This window comes from Lepisosteus platostomus, chromosome 4 (assembly GCF_059453375.1).
Source record: "Lepisosteus platostomus isolate fLepPlt1 chromosome 4, fLepPlt1.hap1, whole genome shotgun sequence".
Classification (NCBI taxonomy): domain Eukaryota; kingdom Metazoa; phylum Chordata; class Actinopteri; order Semionotiformes; family Lepisosteidae; genus Lepisosteus; species Lepisosteus platostomus.
The window spans coordinates 53,870,947-53,893,990 of record NC_142614.1 but is presented as its reverse complement, the minus strand read 5'-3'; the positions used below and the strand labels follow the sequence as shown (position 1 = coordinate 53,893,990).

Sequence of the window (23,044 nt, the reverse complement as noted above, 5' to 3'; positions counted from 1 at the left end):
TACTCTCTTTGTGGCATTGTTCTATGTTATCAGGCTCAACCGGGTCGTTCATCCTTTAACTGCAACACCCAGTGTGAACAGGAATGCAGTGCTTTGCTTTGTTATGGCAGTGCTGTGGGCCACTGCAGTTGGAGTAAGCTGCCCTCTCTTATTCTTTGTTGAGAAAGGAGAGAGTTTACACAATGTGACTGATAACAGAAACTGGACTCACGTTGCATGTCAAGTCAAATATTCTAACTCTGAGGTACAGCTCCTGTATGGTGTGGTTGTTTTAACTGTCGTAGATGTGTTGCCACTGACGGTTTTGTTCCTTGTTTGCGTGCGGATTGTGTTGCTTTTGAGAGAATATCGTGTTGCAAGTTATGGAGACATCTGGATTGGTGAAGACAAATCAGAGAGCGAGGTTTTCATGGCTTCCAAACTTGTTTTGCCTCTGATGTTTCTTGTGTGTGGTCTGTGGGTTTCCCATTATACTCTGCTGCAGTTCCTAGACAAGTTGGGTTCTTATTATTTTTTTCCAGTGCTGCTTGCCATACTGTCTTCTGCCTATTCTGCTCTCAGTCCTTTCATTTTCATTGCTATGAGCTACAAAACGAGGACTGTTCTGAGAACGTTATGTTTTTTTAAATTTAACAAGGCAAAGGAACAACTAGCCACTGTACTCAGGTCACCATACGCAGAGTGAGCAGGGTGATGAATAAATATGATTTGTGCTGCTGCTCTACAACAGAAATCAGTACCTGTTCTGGACACATACAGTACATACTGTATATCAGTGCCAACATGCTGGAAACAGTATGGGACAAGGAAGATTATTTGTTCATCAGCAGGGTGAGAAGTGTGCTTTCAAAGAGGCATTTTGCAGACAAGCATGTCACTTCTTTTGTTTTTGTTTAACAATAAAAAGAATTGATTATAGATCCTTTCAAAGAGTAAAAGGGACTGTCCTGGATTGCAGACACTGTTTAATTGGATCAGTGTTCCAAATTACAGGGACACATTTTGAAATAGACAATATGCAAGCAATGTCTCAGACTCGGCTCTCAATAAAGAGAAAGACAATGGACAATAAGGGTACATGTTTACTTATTTAGGCAGCAAATACAAGTAGAGAAGAATATTCTGCTTCTGGCACATGAAGCTTAAACATAACCCGCATAGGTGCTCGATATAGTTCATTAAGTCATTTTCAGGAGAATTTCTTATTTCAGTACTTTTGAATAATACACCATGAAGACACATATGTCGTAGGGTATGTTCATTTTATTTTCAGGGATCTTCAGTGAGAACAACTGTTTATGTCATACTTTGATTCTTTTAATTATTTTTTAAACGGTAATCCCTAAGACACTTTTACATATTAGGTTTCTGTTGTGCTCTTTACTATAATATTTTAAATTAAGTCTTTAACAAATTAACCTGTAAAAGGTTTTTGTCCTTGGTCATATTCCAGTCAGTTTCATACATTTTGAGCTTTTACAGAGTAGCTTTCACATTGTATGTCAGTAATACAGTAGATCTGTTCTATATTAAGAAATTATTACTGTAAGTCATTCTTTGTCTTGAAAGCTGACCAAGTGGCTTACCCTTACTTAAAACTGCAGTGCCCTTGTACCTTCAGTACCTATGTTGTCTGAAACCCTTTTGCGCAGCCTATTTTTCTTATCACAAATGCCCTATACAGTCTGTGAAAATGTGTTGTATTACTGTGATGCGTGGGTTTTATCTTTAAAGTTTTATATTCAACCAGTTTGCGAAATGTGTTTTTTATGTGTAAAAAAAACATTCATCCATCCCAGCTCAGAACTTAACAGAATTTATATTTGTGTATATATTTTATCAATAAATGCTTTATTTTATTAATAATTCTTTACTTGCCAGCTATCAGTAATCAATTCTAGTGCAATATTTTATGTTAAATAACAAACTTATGTTAAAGTTTCTGTAATGTACATCAAACTTTTTACTGAAGTCCCAAAAATAATCTTCAGTTTTGTGTTTTTTGTAATTATCTTAATCTTCAAAATAATTCCAAGTTTTGACCAATTCCAGATCTTATTATTTCATTTAAAGGTAATAAATTAGATTTGTTTGCACATAAGATTCTTAGAAAATATAAAGATTGTGTTTAATAATACTTTGCTTTTACAAAACTAATTACATTAATTAGTCAATTAACTATTTTTAAGTAAAAATGTAAAAAGGGATTGTGTTAAAGATTGTGAGGTTTTCAAGTCTGTATTTTTGGATAAATTAATCTCATTTGTAATTTTGCCTTCATTTTTTCCAATAAAACAATTTTCAGTTTATGGATTGCCTTTTCTTGGTGAGCAACACCTCAGAATGTTTTACATACAGTACAAGGTAAATGTACAGCAGGAAAACACAGTGAAGGAAAAATCAAGCTTAGTACATTCTTTACTCTTAACAGGTTAAGGGTTAATAACTCATTACAAAGTAAGATCTTGATTTTTTTTACCTCCTGGTGTAATATTGCAAAACATACTTTATTATTGTGAAATATCTCTATACATTCTCATGACCTATAAAGCTTAAAACCTGAAGTACTGTATGTTGCATGCTCAGCTCAAACAAAACAAAACAAAACAAACAACTGTGAAAGAATTCATCCACAAGTGACTTTGATAAAGAAGAAAATCAGTCTAGACTCTTGGTGCTTCAATTCACAGGTAGCAATTTGTGAAGAATAAAGTTAAAAGCTTGGTTTATATAATCTTGCATTGAACTTTAAGAAATCAAGCATTGAATAAATCAAATAGCATGTCTACACATTTTCTCACTTTAAAAACTCTCAACTACATAACCTTTTTGACATAAATTAAAAAAAAGAAATAGGCATCAGAAAAAAGCAAAAAATGACTAGGCCATACATTTTCTCAGCTCTGTTATGTATCTGAATCATGTAATAATTAACGTATTGCTACATGATTAGATGTAGGCAGCTGAAGAGTGTAATTTATAATAAGCAATAGGGTATTAGGGAGGGGATACCACAGTTTTAGGGAGCACATTTCATACAATTCTACAAAAGCAAATATTAAGAAAGGGATGATTTATTTGCCAACCAAACCAGTTGAAATAGTGAAAAAAAAAAAAAAAACATTCTAGTAGAATACATATTTAGTCGCCGGGAGTGTACCGTATATTGGAGGCTCAGGGAATGCAAGAACAGATAAAAAACCTGGCAAGTTCTGTACCTTATGTAAGACATGTGTGCCTTTACATCTGACCATTGACTTCAGAATGTCAAGGCAGTGGTCCCTAGGGAAAGGGGTGGCTGACTACATCAATCAGGCATCTGGACTCCTGGGTCTTCCTGGAACACAGGAGGGCAGCAGCACTGTAAGGACTGCCTCAAGTTTGCATTGAACCGAGCCGCACAGCTAAAAGCATTATGTGGTGTAAGGAGATTAAGGGAATGTGTTCTCCTAGTGTGGCAGGGAGATACAGTATTTGCACATTAGATATGTTCCTTTGTCCTTGTATTCTTTATTCTAGATATTCTTTAAAAATATATTATTGTCTAACTTAACGTAAGTTCGGTCAAAGTTTCATAACTTCCATACAAGCTGAGCGAGACCTAATGTTCCTTTGAGATTCTTTTAATTGACATTTACTTTTTTACATTTAATATAAAACACCAAAAATTCAAAGGTATTGATGTTTTTAGATTAAATAAGTATTTCTGCATAAAGCGCATTTATTCCACGTACGTAAGTAGTACAAAAAGCTGGTGTTTTCTTTTTAGTAGTTTTAAGGAGCATGGGTAGCTTGTCACTGTTACTTTTATTTTTATTTTTTATTTTACTGCTGTAAACATCACAGAATACTATACATACCTTTTATAAACAGTTGTAAACATCAACTTTACACGTGTGTGTACTTTCTTAACAACTGAGATGACATTCTTTTCATCCTCAGGTTCACGGTGTACCAGGAGTCTGACTTCACATGATGTTTCTGCAGAGAAACCATGGATGCCCCTGAATATTTGGATTTGGATGAAATTGATTTCAGTGATGATTTAGCTGTAAGTAACTAAGCTACTGTGAAACAATGTACTGTACAAAAAAAGTTCTTGTTTGAATGTAAAAGATTATCATTAATGTGATTTTCTGAGGACTGTTAAATTAGCTATCCACAACAAAGGACTAACTCTACATCCAGCTACCAATACCAGCTAAGTGAATGTGGAATCAGATGAAATAACGTGTCTTATGTGTTAAAATAGAGATGTGTTTTTAATTTCTTTTTAAAATATGAGTTCAGTTTTCATGCAGTCTAAAACCTTATATTAAAATACTTCAAATATTTAAAACTGTCACAGTTTAATGGCAGTACAATTTTTTTTCGATGGAGAAAACAACATTATGAACTTTCATCCTACAGATACAGTATTTAACAATTCCCACAATTTAGTATTACTGTATCTTTCTGAAGTACCAGATTGCAGTGTGCTGACTTTTATGACAAACCCAAGAACACACCATCCACACCAGATTTAACCACATGTTCAGTGTAGATGGTTCAGTGACCTTTCTTATGTTTCAGAAATTAAAAATAACCCCTGCTTTGGAAAGATTAATTAGCTGTAACGAAGCAAAGAGCAGTGTTCTAATTACATCTCAATTGTCAAGCATGCAATTAGGAGGCCTGCCACAGATGGGTACAAACAGCTACCCTATTCCCTGCAGATGGAAATTGCTTTGGGAATAGCTTCCCTAAAACCACAAAATGGGGCATTTAATTAAAAATACAGATCCTGCATTGTTTCCTTATGGTGACAACCAGTAGATAAGAGGCCTGTTCTCTGTACATAAAGGCTTATGTATGACGTGTCTGTGTTCTGGGTTTTACAATATTTACAAAAAGGTTATTTATGTAACCACCGAAGAAAACAGATTGTAACGTACTGTACATTTTTTATAATGCTTTCATTTTTGCATCTTTTGAGGAGACTCTCCCATCTCCAAAGGAATTCAGCTATTTCATTTTGTATAATTAGTCTTTGGTGACTCTTTTAAGAACCAAAAACACATCAAAACCTAACGCCAGTGTTATGTATGGGCTTAGTCAATATTAACAAGAATTCAAATATTTCAGGAGATCAAAATATAAACAGGGAATTTAGGTTTTATTTCAGGAGCAGTGTGTTTAATTTCATTTTGAAACTAACTGTATATACACTGTACATGTATGTTACATGAAGTAAGGATTAGGGACACTCACCTAAGTACAATAATATAAACTAAATGACAACAAGGTTAGCACAAGGTGGAAGTGAAATGTTAGTATTGTGAAGGGAATTGATTGGTAAGAATTAAAATAGAATACAGGTAGTGTTCATACAAAACAGTAATTAAAACAGCGTACTGTAATATACAGTATGCACTGTATTCCATGTTAACTGTTAATAGGTGCATTAAACACAACAAATTTACTAGTTTGAAAGTAGAGAATATTAGTGCACTACTACTTAAAAGTGAGTGAAGAACGTAACTTTTAGAGAGCTGATAGATTACAGGTGCACTCTAAAAAGATCAGTCTTGAGTAGGCACTGAAAAATGGACAAGGACTGAGCAGGGATGTAAGATGTGATGGACTAAAGGCAGAAGCAGGGAGGCTGAAACAGTGGTAGATGAGAACAGGAGTTTTGAATCAGATGTGACTGGCAACAGGGAGCCAGTGTTGGGACTATAGTAAGAGTATCAAAGGAAAAGACAAGGTAAGAAGGAAAATGTTGGATGAGTTGGAATGGGTGGCTAGTTCTGGCATGGAAGCTGGCCAATCTTGGTGGGACATAACAGAGCTTGGTCTTAAAAGTTCTGTTTAGTAGTTGGTAAGGAAGGGGCAGATTCTGCGAGTGTTGGTTTAGTAGAGCAGCACAGGCATACAGGTGTGAATGAAAACGCATGCTGGGTATAGGCAAGGCACTTGTCAAGAGTGACACAGAGGTGGTTGGCAGGAGGAAGAGCAGAGGGTTGTGGAGTCAAAAGAAGCAGAGAGGTTCATAGAGGAGGGAGAAAAAGGAGATCAGGCTTTAAGAGGCTGAATTTTAAATGATGATACTGCATCCGAGAGGAGTTGACTGCACGACAAGCAGAGAGATAACAGGAGACCTGAATATCAGAGGGGGGAAAAGAGATCTGAGCATCTTCAGCATAAAAATGGAAAGTATGGCGAGATGAGAGGACGCAGTGAGCGGGTATAGAGAGAGAATTGCAGGGAACCCAGGACAGAGCCTTGGAGGATACAAAGTAGAAAGCAAGCCTTGTCAGTAAACCGAGTGATACCTGAAAACATGCTGATCATACGTAGTTGAGTGTGTGCCAGACTGCCAAACAAAAGCCAGACTGGAGTGAGTCAAGCAGCGATAACTTGAAGAGGAAAATGCAGGGCTAGCAGCCCTCCAGCCTGTCAGAGGGCTAAGAGGGTACAATAGTTCTAATGCGATGAGGGATCAAAGGTGGGCATTTTAAGAGAGGTCTGATGCTGGCCTGTAAAATGACAGATGGGCTGGAATATGTACTGAAGGTGGGGTGAGGGTCTTAAAATGCTTTGGTAGGTTTATGGCCTTCATACAAGGAGGAGAAGACAGCGTCAAATGTGATATTTAAGGAAAAACAGGAGGGAGAAGAAGAACTGGTGCTCATATTTGACTTGATGCATTTTATTAAAGTTTTAAAGTTTTTATTTTTGCAGTTTAAACTAAATACACGTTTAGTTGTCGTGTTCCATCTGTTGCTATTACACTGTATTAGAAATGTAAAATGTTATTAGACATTTATGTTCACTGATTCTGTTCCACGTTTTTCTCTCTCATTGCAATTTTCCAATTCTAGGTTCAGTTTAGAGCAGCAAACTAAACAGGAATAATGGTAGCCAAAAACAGACTAGTGTTATATGATCACACTGCCTAAATATATATGATTTTCAACATAAGAAAATGCTTGATTTTATATATTTATCTAATAAAGACCCACTTATCTAATCAACCCACTTAATTCATTCCCACCAAAGCTCCGCACTGAGGTGCACCCCTGACTAAAACTAGTGTATTGTCCTGAGCATACAACTGGCCTGACCAACAAAATGGATAGATTTGCTCTGGTTTATTGCTTTGGATGATAGGCCTTCTACATCTGTTTTTTTTTTTCCCTTTACCTACAGATATCATAAAGCGAAACATTATTATTAGTAAAACTGACCTTTATGGTAATGGTTAGCTCATTATCCAAGAGTAAAATGAGAATTTTTAATATAGTTATTGATATACTGTAACTGTAGACATGAATATTTGCCTGTAATATGATTTTTGACAGCCTTCACATTGCAGCTACTGTAACCAGCACAGAATCAACTGCAATGGGACACTTTCCAGATTATAAATTAGCATGATCTGAAGTTCACTAAAATATTTAACTGCCAAGCTCATATAACTGCCTGTATTACAGTGGATTGTGATTGCATGCCACATGTATGTTTATGAATGGTTAGAATTTATGCACTTCACATCTGGTTTAAACTATTACTTTAAGTACTTAATTCTCTCTGTTTGATGGCATATTTTGATAATCTGGATTTAGTTTTGTTTCACCTTAAACTCCTCATCACCACAGGAATAAATATCAGTGAAAAGAATTCCAGTAACACATCTTGGTTGCACTTCAAACAAATGTATTGAAGCTGATTATTCTTTTTTGGACATGGCTGGAATACTAGAGTTTTCTTCGGGCTAATAAACAAGTCAGTTCTTGGACATCATCACTTCAGCTCCACAATCGGATAGAAAATTAGAATTCCTAGGCTTTATAGTAGCAACAAGGTTTGCCTGTTTCACATTTCACATACAACTTTAACTTCTAAATGTTACGGTGCAGCTGTGCACAAAAGGAACAGGCGGTGGTTTTGCAGGTTGAAACCCAAGTGTTAGGGCTGGGGTAGTTCTGTGGGTCTTTGAAGGTGCCCAAAGGCAGAGGGGCCGAAGCTCACCGAAGGCAGCCGAGGAGGTGGCGAGGAGAAGAAATGCTGACTAACAGGCCAATACAGCTGTTTGAGTCACAGTGGTCAGAAAAGGAGAAGGTCTGAAAACTGGTATCAGGCTGATGTGGCTGCACAGGACGCCACCAGGACACAGGCAGGATCTGAGATTGACTATCCTAGTTGAGTTTGCTAGTACTGTTCATCCAGTGCAGTTGTCTAGAGAGCTGTAGTACCACTGGTACAGTAGCTCCACGATGGAGACCTTCCTCAAAGGCGTTCCAGGAATATACAGGGGACCGTGATGGAATGAGTAATCAGACGATTGGGTGCCTGATGGGTAGAGGTAAGGTCGGACCAAAAGAAGGTCCTGAGAGCCACAGGAGGACTGTGATCGCTAGTGGGAATGTTACGGTCTCCCAGGGAAACCGAGGGCTGTAAGCTGCCGTCGGCCCGGGCGTGACGCTAAACTCATGATGTTTCAAATGGATTAAACTACAAGTAAATAAAGAAACAGTCTAATTAAATGGAAGAACATGGACATTTATAATTTGCCTTTTTCCTACCCAAAGAAACTCAGATATTTGTCCTGCCAAATCAAATCATGGACCATGTGTGCTGAGGAATGCGGCAGCTACTCCTTTCCATTTTACAACTCAAGAGAGAACAAGGTGCCTGCTGAGAATAAGAGGCTTTTATTATGTAACAAGACTCCAATGGTTAATAACTCCAACATCTTTTGTAACTGCAGCAGAGAATAAGATACTTAATTTTTACAGTATGTTAGTTATGTATATAAAGTATTAACTTATTTTATGAAATGTGTGGTGAGGACCTGTGATCTTTCTTGTGTTTCATATTCTAAAGTGTAACGATTAAACTAATCACGGTTATATCTACAAGACGTTGAGTGTCAAGAACTGTACAAAGAAAACATACAAAGTGAACAAAATGAAATTTACTGATTGCAGATGTATTCATCTATTTAATTCAGTAAGATGCACAGTGAGATGGCATAGTTCTCCATTCTTCTTTGCAAAATTGCTCTAGTTCTGACATGTTTGCTGGGGATAGGAAATAGACTTTCTAGTGTCACTGTACATTTTCTATTTGATTCAAGTCAGCACTTTGACTGAGCCACTCAAGGACATCTTATTCTCAGAGTTTTTCAGAATGGATTTGTGCTTCAGTTAATTGTCCTGCTGAAATATATAGATTTTAGGTGTTTTAGATTCTTGAGTGACTCAAGAAGGATTTTTTTCTAGGATTTGCCAGTACTTGGCACCATCCACTTTTCCATCAATCCTGACAAGTTTCTCATTCCCAGCTAATGAGAAGCATCCCATAATATGATGCTGCCACTATTTTGCTTGACAGTTTGGATGGTCCTTCCTGGGTGATGTGCTGTGTTGGGCTTTTGCTAGATACAGTAAAACGCTTTTCTAACTATAAAATCATCTCTGCGTGTCAGCCGAATATCTCATACAAGACTTAAGAGGAATCTTTTTTTTTCTTGCCACTCACCTATAGAAGCCAGCATTATGCTGGGGCTAGACTGTTGTTGATGAATGAACAGTAACTCCATTCTCATGTATAGAACGGTGCTTATCTGTTGGCTTCACAGTGGCATCCATAACGGGTTTCTTGCTTGTCTGGGTGCTCTGTTTTGAAGAGCAGCCTGATCTAAGTAGCGTCTGTGTGATATGATATTTCACATTCCACTTCTTAATAACTGTCTTCACTGTACTCAAAGAAATAATCATGTTTTGATCTGTGCCTCTGTATCACTCTCTCCCTGGTTTATTTCAAAAGCTCCTTGGTCTTCGAGGTTGATTTAATGCATCACTACGTGAGTTGTGGCTTGAAATTAATTTATTTGAGGGAACGTACAGAGACAGCTGCCTTTACTCAGAAGTCAAGTTAAACCAATTGATCACATACAGACAGAGACAAGTTTGTCAGCATTCATACAGTACTATTCTTTTGTACCTGAACTGACTTTAGGATGCTGTGTCAAAAGGGTTACATCCTGGAGAATCTTCTGTTTTAAAAAAATAGATGTTAAAAAGTTCTAAATCGTAAATCCTATTTGAAAGTGTCATGATTGCAAGCTCAGAAAGCAACAAAATGTGGAAACTTTGCAGGGTATTGAATGCTTTTGCAAACCACTTTTAAAACTTGTGTAACCCCTGCAGTGTGTTGAAGTAATTATTTTGGGATTGAAGTGAATATGAAGTCTCAGTTAACTCATGTTTCAGACCTTGGCTGACCCTCATACAATTTTACAAAAAGGGTATGAGTAAGAGGTATAAAAAGAATAGTCCAAAAGAAGATTTAAATTACAAGCAGCTTGATTACTGTTTGTATTAGAGTGCCAAGACATAAGTGTGATTAAAATAAATTGTGCTAAGCGCACAAGAAAACTCAAAATTAAATGCTAATTTATGAAAATTAACAGATTTATGGAGATGTAACGTGTTTTTCAAGACATTTTTAAGCAGCTCAGTTTCATTATGCAACAATATGGCTTTTTATTGCTGCTGTACGAAATCTTTACTCTGTGGAACTAATTAAAAAGTTCAAAACATTTTCTTGGAGCTGGTATTTGTCTTGGCTTAGGTCTTTCCCTTTTAGAATTTATCAAAAGGGAATGAAAGCTGTCCTAAATATACAGTGCCTAAGCTATTACTGGTTCTCTTCGCGTAGACAGTCTCTTTTTTTCACGTAAGGATTTCGACTGTAGTAAAGTTTTCTCTTGCCAGCTGCATGTTTCCCTGTCACAGAATGTGCTCATCACGGTTTGCATGCTTTCCACACTTTTAAACTTCTGAAAAGTGAATAGCTTCTCCACCATCTGATGATCTTTGTCGTCGTTTTGTCTCTTTCGCACACCTCTCCCTTGTGCACCACGTCTCTCTACCTAGCTAGGCATTCAGTTGCATATTTTTCAAATGAGCGTGATTTCAGTCTTCTCTTAAGGGTGTTCAGTTCTTTTCCATTTTTAAGTTTCAGGGCTGAAGGATTCAAGGTATATAACATTTCTATTTTACTACATCATTCACTCAGTTTCAGTAATCGCTTATCCATTTCAGGGTCACTGTGGCCCACAGCCTATCCTGAAAAACACCTTGCACTACTGGGCTGCCCTATTTGACTACTTGTTATTGTTATGTTATTGCTTTCATATGTGGAATTATAATTCACATTATTGCATTTGTATCTTTTAAGGGAGACGTTTTCAATGTTAGCCGTTGATAAGTGTAACAAGGACCAAGGGAACGTACCTCCTATTTCCCATATACGCAGATACTTACCACGCTTGGTGGGGTTTTCAGGAACATAACCCTTGCTTTTGGCAAGAGAAACTGGTACTTAATAGCATTTTGATTAACTATTCCAAGTTAAGTGAAACAAGGACATGTATAACCATTTCTGCTTTATTGGAGAAGATCTTCATGTGTCAAAATAAGAATTTGAGAAGCATTTCATTGTTACAGATAAGAAAATATCAAGTATGTACATGCCAAATACTGCCAAATATACTAAAACACAAAAATATAAATGATGTTCTGTGAGTGAAATTACTTTGTGACTCCATGACAGTTTGTACAACACATTTCATTGCTTTGTCTGGGTTGCATTACCTTATTCACGTTTATTTTGTTGTAGATTTCACAGTCATAATATTTAAATAAATCTGGATTTCACCATTTCCAGCATTCAAATCTTGAAATTGTTGATATGCCAGCAAAAAGGCAAAATAAAACAACAAGAAGCACTTAAAGTCCCAAAGTTAACAAAACCAATATATTTCAATGTCTTAATTCATTTGAAATATCATTAATATCATGCAGTGGAATTTGGAAATATTGGTTTTAAATGGAGCAGTCTTTGCTGCCTTATGTAGACAAGGAGCATCCTTCATCAACTTAATTGATCATTCTGTTTCATGTGGTGAACACACCCATCCATATTTAGATGCAGATCTGTCTGCATCAGCAAAGTTCAGTGTAATAGTCAGACAATGCCAGCTAGGCTTGTACATTGCTCGTAATATATCCAACACCAAATCTATAGCAGCATCATCAGCAGTGTTCTTATACAGTAAGTAAAGAATAAAACATTACAGGTCATACAAAGGAGTATATCACCTTATGTATATAGAGTATGTCTTGTGAATGCTTTCACATGGTTCAGTGTACTGTAGATTATTATTATTATCACACCTGAAGAAGGTTCCACGGCCCAAACGTTTTCTTCTTTTTTTCAGCATGTAATAATAATAATAATAATAATAATAATAATAATAATAATAATAATAATTGCTTACACTTATATAGCGCTTTTCTGGATACTCCACTCAAAGCGCTTTACAGGTAATGGGGACTCCCCTCCACCACCACCAATGAACTTTTTACTTGTTCCTTTGCACCCTACGCATGCTGACGCAGCTACCCACCTGAACTAGCAATGTAGATTATATTTGTATTGAAGAATTAAGTTATTTTTTCTTATGTTCATTATTAGTTAGAATCCTTTTTATTACTGGCAGCGGGCAATGTGAGACAAGGGGATTTCTAGGATATTTAGTTTTTTTCCATCTCACTTGCCCACATTACAATAAAAGTAGAAAGGATACAATGGGGAGGGGGTGTTATTAGTTTTAGCTTATTTCAGTGTAGTAAATGAATTTCACAGTGGAGATTTAATTATGTTGTCCATGTCATGTTTTTCACATCCATGAATTTTATTGGGCATAGCGGTAAGGAGAGGACACATACTGTACATTCTGTGATGTAGCAGATGACATGCAGGGATCACTAATGCCTGGAAGTGAGTGTGATCATCTTGACCCCTAACAAGATTTCTATGAGGTACCCACTGGCACAGACATCACACAAGTGAATGTGGGAGAGAGGTCCTATAGGACGTCAAGACCTGCAACAGCATGTTACTGACAAATATAATAATCCAACTTGTCTCACAGGTGATCCATTGAGTTAATACTGAGTTGTCTACACTGCACTTGAAAGTCAATCCATCGCTTGCATAATCTCTACATACAGGAATTCCTGTGTAACCCAGGCTGGGAAATACGTGTTGTTACAGTACGTTGAAAACAGTCTGCCTGCCAAGTTGCCCTAGCAGTTGTACTGATGGTGAGCTGTTGTCCACATCCTGCAGGGCTTTGTGAATACTCTTTATAGCAATAAGAGCCAACTTAGATCAATAAGGATGAAGTCAGACATCAGTAAGGCACATATTTATCAGAACTTACATCTTTTTCACCTTAAGTGGCCAAGGTCAACTCCATTTTTTGCTATGTCTTGCAATATAAGCCTGTTGAAGTAAGGATTTGGCCACAGTAAAGCCTACAGTGGCACTTGCCATAGTCTTTGGAATGTTTGATCATTAACTAAGTTATTTAAAGGCCTAGTATGGAGATTTTCCGTAAATCTGGCTGATTGAAACCAAATATGAAGGTTTTGAGGATGAATATTCAAGTCCTGTATTGCTGTGTTGATATTTGGAGATGAGGGCAATCGGTTACACTAGCCGTTATCCTAACATGGTTGAACAAAAGCGATATGGTTTCTAGGTATACATTGATATGATGAGCAAACTAACTACTGCCACATTCCAGCATCCAATATCCTTTGTGCTTGGATACTCTCTGCAATCGTCTGTCATGTCATCTTGCTAGAAAGCATGAATGTGTTGTTTTCACAGGGCTGGGATATGTGGAGTGCACATACTGTACTGTACATCATTACGCCCTTCCACTGAATGACATTACATGAAATCTGTGCATTGTCGTTTATTTCAAATAAACAAATCAGAAACATTTCTCACAAATCTATTTTCCACTCATCAAAACAAAGCTTTTGCCACTTTGCTGACAAAAGTAACCTCAGGATTTATTGCCCGATTTACCATCATTCCCGTAACTTACTTCATCCCAATCTACTGATAACGCATTATTATGTAAATTCAATCCATTATTTTTGAGGAGTAGGTACTCTTTATTTAATTTAAAAACCTCATACAAAGTACTTCATTAACATCTTGTTTGTACTATACAAATACATAGAAGCCCACAGCTCTGTGATATAGTGAAGATGTTAAACAGGAGGATATATTAAATCAGCACCTGATATGAAATCAAGTTTATTTCTTTAAATTGTTGTATGAATTGTACACCTAATAGCTAATATTTAATAAAATTACAGATTTCTAATACTTAGCAAAAATATTTTAAAATAATATGTTAAATTTCATTTAGCTAAAGATGTCGGTGATTTCAAATCTGATTGATGAAAATATGTTCAGAAATGAATAATGAGCAAATCAGCAAGGTTAGGTTGCTTAGGTTATATTGAGCCAACTAACAAGTTATGTGTCCTTCTTTTTTAACAATGCATTAATGCATTCTGTTTTGAGTGCATTCATCTTGTTAGCAAAATGGGTTACCAAACTCAAAAATCTGAAAGAAGGATTAAAAGATTAAACTGTATTCTACTGTATGTACTGTATTTATAGCTTATGCATCAGCCTGAGTATGACCATTTAAGCATGATATATGAACTCTACAGGTCCCAAAGACCCCTCGAGGTTAAAAGAAGAAGAAAATTAAGTTCTTTCTTTGATTTTATTTTCCTACTTTTTTAGTATTCCGTAACATCTCTGAAGACTATTCCTGAACTGTGCCGAAGATGTGACTCTCAGAACGAAGACAGACAAGGTATTGTTAAGTCTTCACAGGACATCTGAACATCAGCATCACTTCCAAAACATAGACAGAAAAGCAGTGGTTGTCCTCAAATAAGTTAAATTAGTCTAAATGTTTTAAATAAGGAATATATGTGACATTAACATTTTCATTAGTTAATTTTAATGCAGTCTGTCATTCATACCATGTTGCTTCATCTATAAAAATGTATCATGTACTAATGTAAAATGTATTGTATAATTTTTTTTTGTATTATCTCTGTTCTCAGTTTTCCTCATGGACCTTTTCCATGTATTGTTTTTTATAATGGAATTAACCTTGGCACCAGATTTCCAATCATCTGGATGCATTACATCAGCTGTACTGTTCTAGCCTTTTGGGTTGATTATATAATTTTATGAGGTATTTATGGTTATTAGAAAGTTCACGTTCCATATGTAAAGAAGCTGTTATTATAACACAAATGACATGTAATTGCACCCACAGCACACTGCAATATTGCTCTTAGGCATTTTCACACACAAGCAGTGGTACATGTATGTCAATGTTAAAATGGGGAAGCCTCTTATTCTGGCAGTGCAGAATTATCCTTAATGATAAACAGCAAAGGAAATATATGGATAAAGAACAGAAACTAGGATATGAATACCTGCTCGCATTTGGCTGCGTTGGACATTGTCAGGAACACTAAACCTAAAGTTCCAGGTGAGCTATAGCTTCTAGGTGCTTTCATTGCAAAATATAATAGGTTGTTCATTCTCTTAAATAATAATTTTATCTTGTAATTACAGTACTGTACATGGTAATGTACTATCTTGTAATAATTATCTTTTAATGATAATTTACAATCTAGTAATAATAATACTAATAAAAATAATAATTCCCTACACTTATATAGCGCATTTCTGGACACTCCACTCAAAGCGCTTTACAGGTAATGGGGAATCCCCTCCACCACCACCAGTGTGCAGCCCCACCTGAATGATGCGACAGCAGACATAGTGCGCCAGAACGCTCACCACACATCAGCTCTCAGTAGGGAGGAGAACAGAGTGATGAAGCCAATTCAGAGATGGGGATTATTAGGAGGCCATGATTGGTAAAGGCCAGGAGGAAATTTGGCCAGGACAAATTAGGGGTTATACCCCTACTCTTTTTGAGAAACGCCCTGGGATTTTTAATGACCACAGAGAGTCAGGAGCTCGGTTTTACGTCTCATCTGAAGGACGGCGCCTGTTTTACAGTATACTAGGGTATGAGGACCAACACAGACCGCAGGATGAGCGCCCCCTGCTGGCCCCACTAACACTTCTTCCAGCAGCAACCTTAGTTGTTCCCAGCAGGTCTCCCATCCAGGTACTGACCAGGCTCACACCTGCTTACCTTAAGTGGGTTGCCAGTTGTGAGTTGCAGGGTGATATGGCTGCTGGTAATAAAGAGATACATTTCATGAAATTCCAAGATATACATTCAATTTTTTTTTTTTGACTTTGTGGCAACAATGCGCTTCTGCAAAATTTTACATGGTATTCTAAATGAGCAATGGGCTTGTACTGTGTGGTCTTTGTAAAATTTCCCCTTAATTCTATCAGTGAAACAGTTTCTTAGTTCTCTTCATGAACTGTTGTGGCAGAAAAAAGTTTTAAAAAATATTTAATATGAAATTTGTCTGAGAATCTGTCATTGGCTAACTATGATAGGAACACCCCACTGGCAGAGCGTAATAGATAAAGCTACTGATGTACTCAAAGTTGGCTCTGTACAGTATGTAAATAACAATATAAATAACATGCACAATAGTAAAATATGTAATACGATTGACAATGGTAATTCAGCATCTCAGAGTTTTAGAACTTTTCAATGATTGTAATGCCTGCTTCCTGTCCAGCATCACTGAACAACAGCACCACCCTCTGATCAGAAACTACAAAACATATCAATAATATGAGTAGTAGATGCACATTGAGGATAAACTATCATATGCTTTTATATTTTTCTTAAAATAATGGAAAAAACGTTGAATAAAAATATTTTAGTTGTATATTATGTATATGTTATTTTTTATTTACAACATTTTAAGATAAAAAACAATAGGCAACTTTTATTTAGTTCAGCTGTTTAGCCTTCGGAAGCCAAGAGTTACACGTGGAACAGTTGCATCTTTACTGCAAATCAAAGTGCAGCTTGACCTCAGCTGCTTAAAGTTATTTTCTCACAATTTGCACTCCGTTCCTATTATAGAGTATATAAGTCTTTAGTCACAAATGGCCTTATGAAATAATAATAATAATAATAATTGCTTACACTTATATAGCGCTTTTCTGGACACTCCACTCAAAGCGCTTTACAGGTAATGGGGACTCCCCTTCCATGCTGATTGAAATATCCCTTAGAGAGAATAAAAACATACAGCCTTCTTTTTTGACGCTTATAAAGTGCAGACGAGTGTCCCCTTACTGTTTATATAAATAAAAAGTGTATCCATCCATCCATACATACATTTTCTAACTGCTTTATCTGATACAGGGTTGCAAGGGAGCTGGAGGCTATCCCTGCCAAGCAGCGTGTGAAATGTACACCCTGAATGGGACATCAGTCAATCACAGGGCAAGCACAGACACAAACACACACTCACTTCAAGGCAAATTTTCCTAGAATGCAGTTAACTTACCAGTATGTCTTTCGACTGTGGGAGGAAATCAGAACTCCCAGAGGAAGCCTATGCAAACATGGGGAGAAATACAAACTCCACGCAGACAGCACCCCAGGAATTGAACCCAGTATTGAACACTACTGTACCTCAGCATCGTGAGGCAGCAATACTAACAACTGCACCATAGTGCTGTCCTTAAGAAGAATATTGGCACCACAAATTCCTCATAATGAAAATAATACAGTTGTGTACCAGTTAATCAGGAGAGAAAACAAGAGGAAGAATTTCCTGAATAATGAAAGTGAAGGTCATTTCACGCCAGGAAGTGGTATGATAATAGTTTAATAATAACACAGGAAAGAATTCCTTTAAAAGTAATAGTTATAATTATAGATAAAAATCACTTTTGATACTTTCAAATATTTATTTTTAACAGCATGTCCCTTAACCTAAAAGGAGAAAGCATTTTACAAAATATTTTCTCTGACCTCTCTATTTACTTATAGACTATAAACATTTAGACGACAAAGCCTGCTTTAGTAACTATTGAGCACTACCAGGTTGGACATGAGTCAAACCAATGACTCATTGGTGCCTACTGTTATTACACTCCACTGTTGCAACTGGTTAAAATTAATTGAAGCTGATAGCGTTGCAGAAGAAACTGTGTCCTCAAAGAACCTGAACTTAAGAGGACCAACAAAAGGAGCTGCTTCTTCCTCGTCTTTCTGCTAAATAACACATTTTACCTCATGTAGTGGCCCAGTATTGATGACAGAGTTGTTTCTTATGTTTTTGTACTAGTTTTGTTCATGTTCATGTTCTTTGTTTTTTTTTGTTTTTATATGCCTCTTGGTATGTTTAAGATACTGAAGCATTCATTCCTTTAACTATAGTAATTTCTGCATATTCTAAACTCTATGTCTATCGAGTCTGCTGCTATTAACTTACTGTATAACACTCTCTTCAGAGAGTGAATCTACAAATTAGAGAAAAATTCTCGGACCGATATTTTATTCTAAAAAGGTGTGAAACTAATTTAATGTATGTAAATACAGTGGATATAATGTTGGAATATAATTCATTTTTTATTAATTTCTTATTGGATTGTGTAGTTAATGTCAATTTATTAAGTGTATGGCTGTTCTAATTACTGCAGATCTCAGATAAAACAACAAATAAAACATTTTAGCTTTTTGCGATCTGTTGCACAGTATAAACCAATGTATTGAGACAATACTTAAATACTAAAAACCTATTAGAAACAGCCCATGTTTGTATATTAAAATGACTTAAAGATATTTGTTTATTCTAAATCCTGCATTACTTCTGCATATTATTTCATATAACACAGTCATTTTCATTATAGTGAAAGAAAGTTAAAATCCTTATTTAAAACAACAATTTAATACAGCAAATGATGTTTCTCTTTCATGATTCGGGACAAATTTAACTATCTTAAACAATGGAAATGTGCTCTTCTTACTCAAAGCTTAAATCATTGACACATATCCTCAATATATTTTGCTGGGTACTGTCCAGTATTTTAAGATTCAAAATTACTTTCTGAAAGTATTTCTTACATGTGGTTTGATATATAAAATCAAAAATAAAATGGGACTTAACACAATGAGAGGGATTTGAAGAGATTCAATAGTCAACTCACTGTTTTTCTTGTCTAGACCTGTCTGCATAGAAAAAAATGTTTTTGTAAGGTCCAGACAGAATTCATTTCCATGCAGCCTTTAATGGTTCCTGTCAGAACAAAACAGCTGGGAAACATATGGCATTCATTTTCCTATATCACTTGGAAAGAATTTTACATGTAAATAAAACCAACATAGAAGTGCAGTCTTTTGTGAACTCCTAAATCTTACAGAATGCATACATTTAAAAAATACAATCCATTCTTTGTTTTACGCCACAGGATTGTTTGACAATGATTGGGCTGTAAAAGCCTACTAATTTTACAACATTGTAAAATACTCTACAGTAGTTTTACTTTGTTTTAGAGTCACATTTACAATCTTCATTTGTATTTACCATTTATGGAAAAACCTTAGAAGTTTTAGGCCTTCATAGCCCTAAACTAGGTAAGGAGGTTATTATTAATTTACAGTATGGCTTAATTAAGGCTGCTTTTCTAAGCTGCTTCTACAGTAAATGTTTATAGCCCACTTATTTTCTTCTGAGAAGGTTTTTGAAATTCAGTTACACTGAGGGTCCATACAATTGCAAAATGTAACAAAACACATGAAAAATACTATAGACTCTGGCCTATGAATAATCCTAAGAAGGGGAAAGGAATTCACATTGTCTTATTTTTTTAGATTTTCAGTACATTGCCTCACCCCAGTGAAGCTAATGATAAGAATTCCCAGAAATGTATGACATCTAGATAGTATAATACATTTCCAGTTTTTACAAATGGCTTCTTGACTTGTTTCTCCCCATATTTTTAGAACCTTGGGGCTCTGTTCTTTTCAAAAGTGCCCGTTGGTTCTGGATTTATATCTGAATGTGCTTACAGTCTGTCTTTATGGCAATCTTCCCCTGAAACAAGGATTAGGAAGAAGGTTAAATTGATCTGAGAAGGAAATCTAAAGCCATAAGCTGGCATTTCTTTGATGTTCATGTTCAAAGAAATTTTTTCATCTCCTTTCTAATTCATTTTAATTAATACGACCCTACAAGAAGACTGTGCAAGAATTAATCTCTTTTGGTGTTACTGGTTTATTTCAGGATCCAACCTTGAAGTTATGAATAAATGATAAATAACTTTAAGGGAGTCTTCATTATAAGGATCCAGTACAAAGTGATTCAAGCAGTGTAACAAAAATTATGAAGGACTTAGACATCGGAGGGGTCATTTCATGCAGTGTTAAATAGTGACATCTTGGGGAAGGGCATCTCTGTGCCAAAAAAGTTCTTGACTTAAGCTACATTTTTGAGGATATTTGTGCTTGTTTTCTTACCTACAGTATGCTGTAGAATTCAGGTATTGCTTGTGTATTACTGATACTGTACAGTATGTGGTAAATATCTGCCTGTAAAACACTGACTCCTCGAATGTTCACATTCCTGAATCATTTGATAGCACTGTATTTCATTTTTTTGCTTGGTATTTTCATAAACCAAATGACTATGTCTGTGTCTTAGTTGTAAACCATTTTGAGCTTATTGTGTTTCTTGTCTTTCTGTAAATTGACATAGAAGCATGGAGTCAATTTATCTGCATGTCTTGTGAGTAGAACCAGGAGAAATTCTTTAGGGACTTTATTGGAGATCAATTTGCTTGTGTTTGGTAGTAGTCTACAAAGGTCTTTTCTGGCAGGAATGCAGTTAAGCAGCTTAAGGTGTCATGGTAAAATGATCCAAACAATAATCCAAGGAATAATTAAAGCATTAGAATACTAGCTAAATAAATTACAGACTGTTTGCTACAAGTGTAAAGTTCTTCATGCACAGGGAAGGACTAAGATTGCCCCTTACTTAATTATATTTTTCACGAGTTTAAACGAACCTTTGTTAATTGAAAATGAATCATTGATTTAATACAAAAGTTTTGTTTAAATAACACTTAACGTTTATACACCATGACAGCTTGATAAACCATAATTCCACGTTAGAACTCTTTGTAAGCTTACTTACATGTTTAGCATTATAGGAACTGTTCCATGTGAAGCATTTTTAATATACATTTTGAACAGGATTTCATGTTAATTAAAAAATATATATTTAAAGACTTTTTTATTTTGTTCTGTTTGTCTAGATTAGGACATAAAAGTGATCTTAACATGAGTAAACCGTTATAAGAGTCTTATTCTTAAATGAGTTGTTTTTCATTAGTTCCAGGAACAAACTGGAGTACTGCTGTCTCATCACATAGTGGAAATGGAATTAAACCTACTGGCATAGCAGAAGTTTACAGCAAATTTAGACCAGTTAAAAGGGTTTCACCCCTGAAGCACCAGCCAGAAACCACAGACAATGAAACGGACAATGACCAATCAAACCAAAAAGAAGACTTCAACAAAGAAGAGTCTTCTGAAAAGCTGCAGCAGTCCAACCTGTCTCCCAGTGACAGTCAGGGCTTTAAAAGCAAAGATTGTGGTTCTGGTGTATTATTTGGGGAGCTTGAGCATTATGACCTGGACATGGATGAAATTCTGGATGTGCCTTATATCAAGTCAAATCATCAGCTCTCCAGTCTCCCCAAGGTAGCCCCGGAAAAAAGAACTGTGGGTATGAATTCAAATGACAAAGGTCATGGAAACAAGACCTGCTCAGTAGTAAACTGTGAGAACCTGCCAGCAAGCATGACACAATTCTGCGTGCTGTCTCCTGTGAAAAGCTCAGAGCTGAGAAAGGCGCAGGCTATTGTCCCAGACCAGCACAGCTACTCGGCTGCAGGATTAGAGTTTTCACAGAATCTGCTTAGCTGTGGCTCCGTTCCCGAGGCTGAAACCCAAGGTAAAAACTTTCCAGGCAGGACGTTTGCTGATTCCCATGTTCATAAGGGAGATAAAACAATGCCCAACTGCCAACCCAGAATATTCCAGTTGCAGAACCCAGTGTCTGCAGAGAGTAAACTGGACGAAAATAGCAACCGGACCTGGACCAACGTGGGAGTGCAAGGAGAGCGAAACGAAGAGGCAAAGAAAGTCAAGAGCATCCTCAACATTGTCAGAGAAGGGCAGATATCATTGCTGGTGAGTTTGCAGAAAATTTGCAGACGCAAGGGGGTGATTGAGTGGTCAAGCTCCGAGAGGAGATTGTCTTACACTGACTTAGTTATTTTTTCAGTTCAATGTAAGCGGTACTTATTTCGACCTTGCTTTTAGAAAAAAAAGTGATAAAATGTATTGCAGCCACCATAAAACATCAAGCACTGATTTATTCTAAACCGATACATTTAATCATTTCAAAAAGCATGTTCTTCATACTTCATGTAATATCTGATGAAGTAAGGAAATACACAACCTGCATTCATAATTTGTTTATCCACAGTTATTCAGGGATTAGCACATTATTCAGAGTCCTGTGTCTGGGAACAGAGGGAGCTCTGTAAAGTGCTCATTATTATTCAGCACTGTTTGTGTCAAGTTGTTAAAGCAGCAGTTCACATAGTACACAAGTCTCCTTTGACCCACAGTAGAGTTTTTAGTTAGTTTCAGGCCTCTGATCAAACACCATGCTAATGTGTTGCCAGAGAAACCAGATTTGAATGCACACCATAATATACAAACAAGCCCAGTGAGCTATAGCATTTCTTTTGTTAAAGACCCCAAAGCCGTCAGAGTTAATTAATAAATCTTTACATTGGGAAAATAATTTTCTTTACCGTGTGGATGAAATAATGTACTGTGAAGTTTTACAGTATGTCTAAAGGTTTATATAATAAAGTTGGTACTGTATCTTTTATCTGTTAATCATAGTAAATATCCTGGTATAACATTGTTCAGATTAAATGTGAACTACAACAAATTCAAAAAGAAATTCAATAGTTTTATAAGGAAAAAGTATTGATTTGTAATATATTGAAGACAGTCTAAAAGAACATAATATATATGCATTTTATAAAGTGCTTGCTGAAGTGCTGTAAAGATTTTGCAGTGTCATAGGCGTTGTATATTGTCATGTTTTCATAGCAATCTATT

At 36.1% G+C, this 23,044-nt stretch overlaps 1 protein-coding gene and 1 long non-coding RNA gene across 3 annotated transcripts in view; one reads left to right on the top strand and one right to left on the bottom strand.

Moving 5' to 3' along the window:
- Positions 1–23,044, bottom strand: part of LOC148673430 (uncharacterized) — a 399,373-nt gene that overhangs the window by 54,482 nt on the left and 321,847 nt on the right. The window lies entirely within an intron of this gene.
- sncaip (synuclein, alpha interacting protein) overlaps positions 1–23,044 on the top strand; it is a 53,132-nt gene that overhangs the window by 19,814 nt on the left and 10,274 nt on the right. For both annotated transcript variants that reach the window (XM_088629874.1, XM_088629876.1), the window contains exons 2-4: positions 3,943–4,051; positions 14,671–14,743; positions 21,234–22,096. In XM_088629874.1, coding sequence (XP_088486000.1) covers positions 3,995–4,051; positions 14,671–14,743; positions 21,234–22,096 — 993 coding nt within the window. In that variant the 5' untranslated portion in view covers positions 3,943–3,994. The remainder of the gene's footprint in view (positions 1–3,942; positions 4,052–14,670; positions 14,744–21,233; positions 22,097–23,044) is intronic.